General features: G+C 42.2%; 1 protein-coding gene across 2 annotated transcripts in view; it reads left to right on the top strand.

Moving 5' to 3' along the window:
* DIS3L (DIS3 like exosome 3'-5' exoribonuclease) overlaps positions 1–11,329 on the top strand; it is a 32,753-nt gene extending 21,424 nt beyond the window's left edge. For both annotated transcript variants that reach the window (XM_061158022.1, XM_061158023.1), the window contains exons 10-17: positions 1,774–2,021; positions 3,035–3,127; positions 6,223–6,756; positions 7,531–7,685; positions 7,791–7,969; positions 9,307–9,452; positions 10,445–10,619; positions 10,707–11,329. In XM_061158022.1, coding sequence (XP_061014005.1) covers positions 1,774–2,021; positions 3,035–3,127; positions 6,223–6,756; positions 7,531–7,685; positions 7,791–7,969; positions 9,307–9,452; positions 10,445–10,619; positions 10,707–11,012 — 1,836 coding nt within the window. In that variant the 3' untranslated portion in view covers positions 11,013–11,329. The remainder of the gene's footprint in view (positions 1–1,773; positions 2,022–3,034; positions 3,128–6,222; positions 6,757–7,530; positions 7,686–7,790; positions 7,970–9,306; positions 9,453–10,444; positions 10,620–10,706) is intronic.
* The last annotated feature ends 1,136 nt before the right edge of the window (positions 11,330–12,465 follow it).

Here is a 12,465-nt window from a genome sequence, read left to right as displayed (position 1 = left end):
GGAAAAAGTTCACTCCTCTTAAACTCTGTGTTTGAACTAGATTGAAGTCAGCTTCAAGTGCAGTTAGTTTGTTACAGCCTCATGGCTCTCAAATTTTTACATTTTCCAACTGTGCTAACAATTGGTATGTCAGTATCTTCCTGATGTAAGTATGCATCCATCCCCCGTGATTACATGGGTACCTAGTTGTTACAGACTCATTGGGCTCTGCTCCCTGTCTTGATCATTCAACCAGAGGCCTGCAGAAAGCTGTAGGAAGCAGCTTCTTGGGTATACATCTCTAACCCATGGGTCAAAAAAATCATGCTCATTATGAAACCATTTTTGTGACCTTTACGGAAAACAAAAATTGTGTGAACATAAAGCATCAGCTATTTGCATCAGGTTATAATCTGTTAAAATCCTCATAAATCTTGTTTATTATTCTTGCATAGCTATATTCATAGTGCACACAGGCTATTTTTTGCTTCTTTCACTTAAAATTATTTCTATGTGTTGACATAGCCTACTTATTTTTAATAATGATGGCAAATTACTCTGTATTGATGTACTCTAGTTTGCTTAAGCTTTCCTCAGTTGTTGAGCATTTGGGCTTTTTAATGTTTCAGTATTATAAAAGATGCTACTTCAAATGTTTCATAAGCCTCACTTTTTTTTTTTTATCTTTTGATCATTTTCTTTGGAATGTAATACTTAAAGTGAGATTACCAAGTCAAAGGGCATAAAAAATATAAATAGCTTTTGCTGTGAATTGGCAGCTTGTCCTCCAGAAAAATTGGGCCAGTTTGCATTGTCATCAAGAGCATATGGGTGTTCTTATTTTCATTATAATTTTTGACAGAATAGTAACTATAACAGTAAAAATACTTTAGGATATCTTACATTATTAAAATTTTATGTTTAACATTAGTATCTCGAAATCATTTGTTGACTTGTTTTGACAGCTTAGTGAAAAAGTTGGAACAAAATAAAACATGAATTAGACTTCATAGGACTAGAATTCTTCCCTTTTAGCCTACTTAACTGCAAATTGATGGCTTGAATAGGTAATAATGCAGAAAAAAAAAGCCCAAGATTGATCCTGCTTTAAAAAGGGAATATGCTTTTAATATCTGGGACATGTTGATTTTTTCCAGGGCTTGACTTGAATTAAAAGCTCAACTACATTTAAACAAATGGATCATTTGAAAATGGGGTAGATATTGTACTATTTATAAGCCACCCATTCATTCTTGCTTCAACCCTCACAACTAAAGAGACTGTAAATTCTCTGGAACATTTCCTGTCAGACTGTAGAGTCTTCAAGGGCATGCAGATTGTGTCTTTCCTATTGAGTCCCGACTTCCCAGAGCCTCACACGGCTCCTGACACGTGTCAGGCACCTAATAAATAATTATTGCTCAAAAGAAACAAACATAGGTAGAAGGTAGGGAATAATGAGGGGCTTCCCAGGTGGCACTAGTGGTAAAGAATCCGCCTGCCAACGCAGGAGACGTAAGAGCCTCGGGTTCAATTCTTGGGTCGGGAAGATCCCCTGGAGAAGGAAATGGCAACCCACTCCAGTATTCTCGCCTGGAGAATCCCATGGGCAGAGGAGCCTGGTGGGCTACAGTCCATGGGGTCGCAAAGAGTCGGACACGACTGAGCGACTTAGCACACGCACACGATGAGTAATGAATGGGGTTTCTATGTGGTCACATGGAGAATGTTAGAGAGTTTTTATGGAAACTTCTGGTGCATGAATTGCTGAATCTTGGGTCTCTACTTGTACAGATGTGTGAGATGCCAGTCAACACACTGGAAAATCCCTGGAAGGTAAGTTCCCAAGAGGAACGAGAACGTAAAGACCTGAGGAAAACCCACCTGGTGTTCAGCATCGACCCCAGTGGCTGTGAAGATGTGGACGACACCCTCTCGGTCAGAGCCTTGGATAACGGCAACCTGGAGCTTGGAGTCCACATTGCAGATGTGACGCACTTTGTAGCACCACACTCTTATATTGACATTGAAGCTAGGACAAGGTAATGCTTTCAGAAGTCAGCACTAGGATTGTGTGTGTGTGACTATAACGTCTTCTGCAACTGTGCTAGGTCACTTCAGTCGTGTCTGACTTTTTGTGACCCTATGGACCGTAGCCCACCAGGCTCCTCTGTCCATGGGATTCTCCGGGCAAGAATACTGGAGTGGGTTGCCATTTCCTCCTCCAGGGGATCTTCCTGGCCCAGGGATCAAACCCAAGTCTCTTACTTACATCTCCTGCTTTGGCAGGTGGGTTCTTTACCACTAGCGCCACCTGGGAAGCCCGTGCTAGGTTCAGATTTTTAAAACCAAAGATTTCACAATTGGGAACAGGCCTGAAGATCCTTCCGGGGGGGGTAAAAAAAAAAAAATTGAAGTCCACTTCCCTTTTTCCTTTAGAAAAGTAGTATCTTGATCAGTTTACCTTTCTATTATTTATTTTTTTGGCTGCTGTGGGCTTTCTCTAGTTGGAATGAGTGAGAGCTACTCCCTAGTTGCAATGTGCAGGCTTCTTGTTGCAGTGGCCTCTCTTAAGTGAGATTGCAAGGGCTTAGTTGCCCCATGGCATGTAGGATCTTCCCAGATCAAGGATTGAACCTGAGTCCCATGCATTGGCCAGTGATTCTCAATCACTGGACACCAGGGAAGCCCCTGCCTTTCCTTTTTTAACAAAATCTTTTCACATGCTGTACCCTACAGTGAAATGGGTTAAATTTTTTCATGTAGTAATATCCCATTTTATATAAATACTGGATCATTACACTTTAATTTTTCTTACACAACTACGATTTGTGCCACTCTTTCTGTCTCTTTTATATCAGTGGAAAAATATTCAGCCCAAAGCGGTCTCACTTGGAAAAGTGGGAACACAGGAATAGCTTTGTCGCCCAGTCTGCTGCACTCTATGAAAAAGCAGCAGCCTTGGGGAACTGGTGCTGAGCTCTCAGCCGTTTCCACCGCAGCCTGATCTGCCTCTTGCTGCTGAAGGTCACGGACCTGTGTGTGTTGTTCACAGGGCCACCACGTATTACCTAGCGGACCGTCGCTATGACATGCTGCCAACCATCCTCAGTGCTGACGTGTGCTCCCTCCTGGGAGGCGTTGATAGGTGAGTTTGTTCATTTCTCTTACTGTCAGAACTTGTCTTGGTCCTTCTGTGGTGGCTGGTGGTTCTTGCTCCTGACCTCTTCCTCTTTCTAAGCTACTTTCCCACCGCCCTTCCCACCCCTGCTTTCCCCCCCAATCCTCTGTTTGGGGGCAGCTTTATTTTTCTCACCTTCCCTTCCCTTCCACTCGTCTTTTCTTTTTGTCTCCTTTCCTTCTGCCTAGCTGGGAGGCTGCTTCTTCCTCTTGTTGACTTTTTAAAGTCAAAGTCTCAGAACAAATGTGTGTCACTTTGTACATATATGTTCCCTGGTTGAGGCTGTTTTTCACAAGGATCATGAACTTAGGGAGTTTTGTGTTCATTTGTTGTAATTAAAGTTTATATCTGTCCGTGAAGCTGAAAATTCACACCTTCCAAAAGATCTTTAGGGAAAGGCTCCCACCTGCCACTTCCCATCAGTTATCAATTTCTTATGTATTTTTCTAGATACAATGCTGTAACAGAAAAGCACTCTGTTTTCCACCTTCCTATGTGGGGAAACACCCAGTTCTTCCCTGCTGCGTCTTTCTTTCCAATAAGTCTCCTTTGTCTTTACAGAGAGCACGTTACATCTGACACTGCTCGCCACCAGACATGTGGAGGTCTTTCTCCACACCAAGCTATTCTCTGCAACACCAGCTGGGTGTCCTACAATTTAATTCAGTTCTGATGCTATCTTCCCCAGAGATGGCATCAGGTTCCACAGGGTAAGGGCTCAGTCTCACACAACTGTCCCCCACTCCCCAACTTCAGACACTATCACAGGCCCAGATTGTCACCGTGCTTCTGACTGACCTGCTGTAGATTAGAGCAGGGGTCCGCAACCCCCAGGCCATGGACTGGTACCAGTTAGGAACCAGACCGTCGCACATTAGGTGAGCTGTGAGCAGGCAAGTGAGTGAAACTTCATCTGTATTTACAGCCACGCCCCATGACTCACGTTCCCACCTGAGCGCCACCTCCCGTTAGACCAGTGGTGGTGTTAGATTCTCGTAGCACGAACCCTACTGCTCTTGGCTCATCCCGAGACCATCCCCAGTCCACCCCTGGTCTGTGGAAAAACTGTCTTCCACAAAATGGGTCCCTGGTGCCAGAAGATTGGGGACCACTGGATTACAGGCTTCCACTACCCACTCCTTGCACTTTAGATGCCAGTTGAAAGTGCACATTGTTACCTGTACTTCTGACCAACTGGCTATAAATCAGAGATACCCAGACCTCCTCCTCAGGTTCAATTAATTGTTAGAGCGGCTCTCAGAACTCAGGAAAACAATTTACTTATGTTCACTGTATAAAAGTGTATGATAAAGGATATAGATGAACATCCAGGTGAAAGAGTTGAGTAGGGCAAGGTAGGTGGAAGGAACACAGAGCTTCTAGGCCCGGGGTGCCAGTCTCCCAGCACCCCCGTGTGTTCACCAACCCAGAAGCTCTCCAAACCTCACCCACTGGGGATTTTATGGAAGCTTCATCACATTGGCAGGCTCAGTTAGTAACTCCATTTTCAGTTAGTAACTCCTCGAGAGAATGAGGGGCAGGATTGAAAGCTTCTAATCATGACTTGGTCTTTCTAGTGACCAGCCTCATCCAGGAGCCCACCTCATCAGAACAAGACATGCCTGTCCCCCAGGAAATTACAGGGGTGTCAGGAGTCCTGTGTCAGGAGGCAGGGACAAAGACCAACATGAGCTTTCTGTTACGTCACACACTGATGCGCATGTTTGTCGTACAAATGGTGACCACATATATACTCTTCAGACCTTGCTTCTTTTTTAACTTAACAATGTGTCTTGGAGATCACTCCATAATTAATAACAGTTCTCTATCTAGGGAAATTTGGATTGTTTCCAAGCTTTTGCTATTATAAACAAAACTGTAATGAATTACTTGGAATATAGCTCATTTCACATTTTTAAAAGTACAGTATCTCTGGAAGATAAAGTCCTAGAAGTGGGATTTCTGTGTCAAAGGGTATATGCATTTGTGTTTAAAAAGCAAATCGCCTTCCATAGAGGTTATACCAATTACATTCTCTGTCAATATATGAGAGTACTAATTTCCCCACAACCTTGCCAACACAATATATTGTGTTTTTTTCTCTTTGCCAATTTGATAAATGAACATGGTATCTTAAAAAAGTGGTTTTGATTTGCATTTTTCCTTCTATGAGTAAAGTCATTTTTTCTGTATGCCTAACAGTCATTTGTGCATCCTGTTCTGTGAACTCTTTCATGTTTTTTGCCCCTTTTTCTTTTGCTTTCTTGATCTATTAGTAATTGGTATGTAAGAGCTCTTCCCATCTTAAGAAATTAGCTCTGTTTTTTATGTCAGTTGCAGATGTTAGAGTGATGGTGGTAAAGTTGTTCTTTACCAAGTGAACTTTTTGCTCATGAACCTGCCATCAAGACTGATATCCTAGTTCAGTGTTACCTAGTAGCATTCGAAAGGCTTGACTCCCCTTTGCTGGAGAACCCAGTAAACTTAACTCTAATTCTGTCAGTGCTGTGCTGTTCTCAGGAGCATGGAGAACCGTCAAGTTGGGCTTGCAGCAGTACGTGTGAACTCATTTCAGATTTGCTCAGAGGTCCACAGAACCTTGCCTGCTGCTGCTGCTGCTAAGTCACTTCAGTCGTGTCCGACTCTGTGCAACCCCATAGACGGCAGCCCACCAGGCTCCCCCGTCCCTGGGATTCTCCAGGCAAGAACACTGGAGTGGGTTGCCAGTTCCTTCTCCAGTGCATGAAAGTGAAAAGTGAAAGTGAAGTCACTCAGTCGTGTCCAACTCCTAGTGACCCCATGGACTGCAGCCTACCAGGCTCCTCCATCCATAGGATTTTCCAGGCAAGAGTACTGGAGTGGGGTGCCATTGCCTTCTCCCAGAACCTTGCCTAACCTCGTTTTAATTTTAAATATCTTTCACATTAGCAGCGGAGTGTTGGATTGAAGCCTCAGACCAGAAACCCATAGCAGCGTCATTTCTTTCGTTACATTTAGGCTCTAGTTCTGTTCATTTCAAAAAATGGTAGAATTAACAATGATGCGTGTGACTGGTTTTGCAGGTATGCTGTAAGCGTCATGTGGGAATTAGATAAGACCTCCTATGAAATTAAGAAAGTATGGTATGGCAGAACCATTATTCGATCGGCATACAAGCTGTTTTATGAAGCAGCCCAAGACTTGCTAGACGGAAACTTCAGCATTGTGAAGGATATTCCGGAATTCAAGGACCTGGAGGAGAGGAACAGACAAGCCAAGCTGGAGGAGTTGGTGTGGGCGATCAGGAAGCTGACAGACATAGCCCGCCACATCCGAGCCAAGCGAGACCGCTGCGGTGCCCTGGAGCTGGAAGGGGTGGAGGTTCGCATCCAGCTCGATGAGAAAAAGAATATTCACGACCTCATCCCCAAGCAACCCCTGGAAGTCCACGAGACTGTGGCTGAATGCATGATCCTGGCCAACCACTGGGTAGCCAAGAAGATCTGGGAGAGCTTCCCTCACCAAGCCTTGCTGCGCCGACACCCTCCTCCGCACCAGGAGTTTTTCTCCGAACTCCGAGAGTGTGCTAAAGCAAAGGGCTTCTTCATAGATACACGGTAATTTCTCTTTTGAAGGGGCAGGAAAATGGAAGGCGTTACTGTACACTTGTGTATTTTACAGTAGATATTAAAATGTGACAGCCAGATCTTTGACCAAAAAGGGAAAACTTCTTGGCTTTTCTTCATTTATTATAATGTAGATAAAGAGGCTTCCTTTTTTCTTTTTGGCTGCCCGGCATGACTTGGGGGATTTTAGTTCCCCAACCAGGAAATGAAGCATGTAGTTTTAACCACTGGGCCACCAGGGGAGTCCTTGGCTCAATAATTCTTGATTTAAAAAAGAAGAATTTCATTCATTGACCTATACAGGATGTTTAAGGTTAAGGGCGTTAGGAATTTAGTTCGAAAGGTACCTGGCCACCCACTGTGTGCTGAGCGTGAACTTCACCTCATAGGTTCAGCACATTATTCTTCACTACTTGAGAAAAGTAGTGGAGGGAATTCCCTGGTGATCCGGTGGTTAGGACTCGGCGCTTTCAGTGCGGTGGCCGGGGTTCCATTTCTGGTTGGGGAACTAAGATCCTGTAAGCCGTGCAGTGTGGCAAAAACAGAAAACAATGTTATTTGAATTCTGAAATTTTCTTTGTTTAAATCTCAAAAGCAAGTTAGATTTCTGTAGTTGAAGAAAGTTGCTTCTCTGAAGTGTGTCCCAAATAAATTTAACTATGGGCAGATGAGCATATTCAGTTGGTGATTAAAGGGTTCCCCTCGAGTGTTGACTTGTAAATTATTGCTGGGGACCAAAGAAGAATTTTTCCATTTTTTTGTCAGGTCCAATAAAGCACTGGCTGATTCTCTGGATAATGCAAATGACCCCAACGATCCTATCGTCAACAAGTTACTTCGATCAATGGCTACACAGGCCATGTCTAACGCTCTGTATTTTTCCACTGGATCATGTGCCGAGGAAGAGTTCCATCATTATGGTGAATGACTACAGTTTTCTTCTGTTGTGGCCAAAGCCTTGAGCAAACTTTAAAAAAGTTTTTTGTTGTTGTTGTTTATTTTGATTTTTTGGTTTATTTTTTAAGGTCTTGCATTAGATAAATATACTCACTTTACCTCTCCAATAAGAAGATACTCAGATATTATAGTACATCGATTACTAATGGCAGCCATTTCAAAAGATAAGAAAATGGAAATTAAGGAAAATTTATTCAGCAACAAAGATCTTGAGGAGTTATGCAGACATATCAACAACAGAAATCGAGTAAGGGGGGGGTTTAATTCTCTTACCCATCATCTCCTTTGCTAACAGCATATCAGCTTTATTGTGCAGTGGAATGAAGTACCATATATTCCAGCAAATTAAACTCCAGAATTATTCCAATCATTGAGAAAGATGAAAAATCATAACGTTTGTTGAGTAGCTCTCAATACATTTACAAATGTTCTAAAATACTTAATGAGGATTTATGAGATTCAACCAGTCAGACTTTTTCCCCCAAAGTGTAGAAATGTGAAAGATTGTCTATCATCTTACTACCCAAAGATAATAACAATTCTAGACAATGCTTTTTATTTATAAAAATATCCAATCATACCTGCTGTTTGAAGTAGGCCTTTTTTCACTTGTTATTGATAGCACACCATATCAATATAGTTATATCATTATTTTAGAAACTACTTTGTATTTTATTTCAAACTGTGGCTATTGACCATGTTATACAACTTAGATAGAACTAGACCATTTGGTGATACATCGGATTGGAAACTACCTAAATGTTTCATATCATCTGTATCCAGTTGGAACACTAGTTTGATACTATACAATCTTATAGCCACTACTCATGTTGGTTTCAACTAAAAATTCAGCTCCTCAGTTGCACTAGCCACATTCCACATGCTTAATAGACAGGTGTGGCTAGTGGCTACCTATGGGACAACACAGATACAGAATGTTTCCATCCTTTCAGAAAGTTTGGTTAGGCAGCAATGTTCCTGGCAATCTAGTTTACAACCATCTTAGTGTATACATTTTTATAGACTTCTCACATTTTGCCTGGATAAATTCCTGACAAAAATGAATTACTGAATCAAAAGGGGTACACAAAACTTTCAGCTTTTGTTTTTAACTGGAAGATAATTGCTTTACAGTTTATAGTGAAATAAATCAGATAAATAAATCTGCCATACATCAACACAAATCAGGTATAATTAAAACTTTCATACCTATTACTAAATTGCCCTCCAGAATATGGTTCCAATTTGCACTTCCATCAGCAGGATTTTGTAGGACAGACTTGAAAAATACAGGTAAGACACAGACCTGGGTACTTTTCCTCTTCTTGAGTGAACTATAAACAGCTTTTAAATAACAAACAAGTAGTTTTCTTTAAAGAATTAATTTTCTAAGACATTTTTGAGGGCTTGATTAAAGGGTCCTACAAAATTGATTTAATTAATAATAGAGAATATTTGTATTAATAGTTTTCTAGAACCTAGCCTTTTTAAAAGACATTGTTTCTCTGGGAATATGAATCACATGTTTCTTCTGGGGTGTCAAGAATCCATCATCATGTTTGGGGGTTGTGTTTCTTCTTACAGGCAGCACAACATTCTCAGAAGCAGTCTACTGAGCTCTTCCAATGCATGTATTTTAAAGACAAAGACCCAGAAACTGAGGAGCGTTGCATATCTGATGGGGTCATTTATTCAATTAGGACAAATGGTGTGCTTGTATTTATACCAAGGTATGTTATTTCTAACACAAAAGTTGTTATGAAGTCATAGTTATAGAAATGGTAGGTTTGATCCCTGGGTTGGGAAGATCCTTTGGAGAAGGGAAAGGCTACCCACTCCAGTATTCTGGCCTGGAGAATTCCATGGACTGTATAGTCCGTGGGGTCACAGAGTCGGACACAACTGAATGACTTTCACTTTATAGAAATGGTACATTAGATATCATTCTTTAAAGCACTTACTTTAGCAACTGTTTTGAAGTTACCATATGTACATAATGTAATATATAATTCATTGAAAGAAAGTGAAAGTGAAGTCACTCAGTCGTGTCCGACTCTTTGCGACCCCGTGGACGACTCTTTGTGACCCCATGGACTGTAGCCCACCAGGCTCCTCTGTCCATGGGATTCTCCAGGCAAGAATACTGCAGTGGGTTGCCATTTCCTTCTCCAGGGGATCTTCCCGACCCAGGGATCAAACGCAGGTCTCCCGCACTGCAGGCAGATGCTTTAACGCTTTATATAATTCATTATATAAGTATAAAAAAAGAGATCCCTGGTAGCTCAGATGGTAAAGAACCTGCCTGCAATGCAGGAGACCTGGGTTCAATTCCTGAGTCAGGAAGATCCCCTAGAGAAAGGAATGGCAAACCACTCTAGTATTCTTGCCTGGAAAATCCCATGAACAGAGGAGCCTGGCAGGCTCCAGTCCATGGGGTCACAAAAAGTTGGACACAACTGAGCGACTAACACTTTCACTCACTTCTGTGTAAGTCGTCAGATAGTTTTATTTTTTCTTTAGCAAAACATTTTGTTCTCATCTCAGTGAAGTAGATATTTGGAGGTAAATCATATGTAAAGTTCTCTTTCTGCTGGATTTGTTTGTTTTTGGAAGTTTTTTGTTGTTTTGAAGCTGTAAGAAAAACTAGTGTTCTAGATAAGTATACAAGATCTGCATACTAAAGAATATACATCTCTGAATTTTTATTCTAACAATAATTCAGGTTTGGGATTAAAGGTGCTGCTTATTTAAGAAATAAAGATGGTTTGGTGATCTCATGTGGCCCAGATGGCCATTCTGAATGGAAACCAGGATCCCTTCAACGCTTTCAAAACAAAATCACCTCTACCACGACAGGAGGGGAATCTGTTACGTTCCATTTGTTTGACCATGTAACAGTAAGTCTGTATTTACATTAAGCATTGCTTTCCATGCAACAAGCAAAGACTATGACTTAGTAATATGCATTTTTTCCTCTATGATAGGTGAGAATATCTGTACAGACCTCACGTTGCCATTCTGATACAATACGGCTTGAAATAATAAGCAGTAAACCACACATGACACCAGATACAGAACTTTTCCAGCAGAGTTCCCTCTTGCTAAAGAGTGATTTAGTGAAAGAAGTAACTAGATCTGTGGAGGAGGCTCAGCTTGCTCAAGAAGTCGAAGTAAACATCACTGAAGATTATCAAAAATACTGCCAAACAAAGGGAAGAAGCCTGTACACACTTTTAGAGGAAATAAGAGACCTAGCTCTCCTGGATGTTTCCAACAGTTATGGCATATGAAACTCTTCTGACTTCATTAAAGGAGAACTTTGTCTTATGTGAATGTTTTACCTTCTTTTAAACATCAAGGTAAAATTTTCTGTGCCCTTCAGTGCCACCCAATCCCTGATTGGTGGGGCGGGGGGTGGGGGTGGGGGGTGCAGAGATTGGGTAGATATTTCACCTATTTGTGAAATGTTTTCTTATCACTAAGTTGCATTAAAGTTCAATTAGGTCATTATGGAAAGTGGTTTTTCAGAGATACTGGATCACTGAATCCTGGCTCTGCAAAACAGATTGCCAGTCTTGTTAATAAACCCAGAATTGACTTTTGGCTAGCTTGTCTCAAATCAGTTCTTTTATTGCATTAATTTTCCAGTAATTTCTACACTGGGCCATTTGGGTCACAGGTCCCTCTGTGACATCTGCCAGATTCACTTTTCAGTTTCCTTCAGATAGTAAGACTCAGTCCTGTCCACGTGTCCACTTTAAAACCCTTGACTTTATATTTGACTCAGTCTCCCCTGCTGTCCCCAGCACCAGTTGGGGTTGGGGCATAGGGAGTGGGATGGGATGCACAGGGTAAGGTCTGTTCTCTCACACCTCCCTTCCATCCTCTCACTGAGCTGAGTACTCCTCAGATGAGTTGCCCAGGCCTTGCCCTTGCTGGAGACTTATTACTTAGCACCATCACTCTGCCAGCCTACCCCTCTCCCCAGAAGCAACCTTCCCATGTCCTAGTTTGTAAAGACTAGCTTTGCCTTGCCCTCTCCCTCGAGGGAATCTCTTAAGAACCAGACAAACCTTTAAAACTTGATTCTCAACATAGTACTGTTTGTAATTACCCCTCCACCAAGTTGATAAACTGAGGCTGGAAAAACTCCAATTAGGTCTTCCCACCAAGTGCCTCTAACACTTCAGCCTCATATCCACCATTCCCAAATCTCTTATTTCCTAGATTTTCATTTCTATATTATTGCACATGTTCTTCCCAATCCTTGGCATCTCCACCAACGCAAGATCTCCTGTGAATCCTCCTGAGGTGCTCATGATACTTTGCAAGTTTCTCTCCAACTAACTAGTCAGTAAGGTACCAACCTTCCCTGGTGGTTCAGTGGTAAAGAATCTGCCTGCCAATACAGAAGATACGGGTTTGATCCCTGGTCTGAGAAGATCCTCTGGAGAAGGAAATGGTAACCCACTACAGTACTGCCTGGAGAACCCCATGGACAGAGGAGCCTGGTGTGCCACAGTCCATGGGGTCACAAAGAGTTGGATACAACTTAGTGACTGAACAACAACAAAAAGGCACCAAGGAGCATTTGAACTTCCCTAGGACCTATGTGGCAACCCACTCCAGTGTTCTTGCCTGGAGAATCCCAGGGATGGCGGAGCCTGGTGGGCTGCCGTCTATGGGGTCTCACAGAGTCGGACACGACTGAAGTGACTTAGCAGCAGGACCTATGCAGGCCAG

Source organism: Dama dama, chromosome 12, assembly GCF_033118175.1.
Source record: "Dama dama isolate Ldn47 chromosome 12, ASM3311817v1, whole genome shotgun sequence".
In the NCBI taxonomy this organism is placed as follows: Eukaryota; Metazoa; Chordata; class Mammalia; order Artiodactyla; family Cervidae; genus Dama; species Dama dama.
Note: the sequence above shows the minus strand (reverse complement) of the source record. Positions and strands in the feature narration are given on the sequence as shown.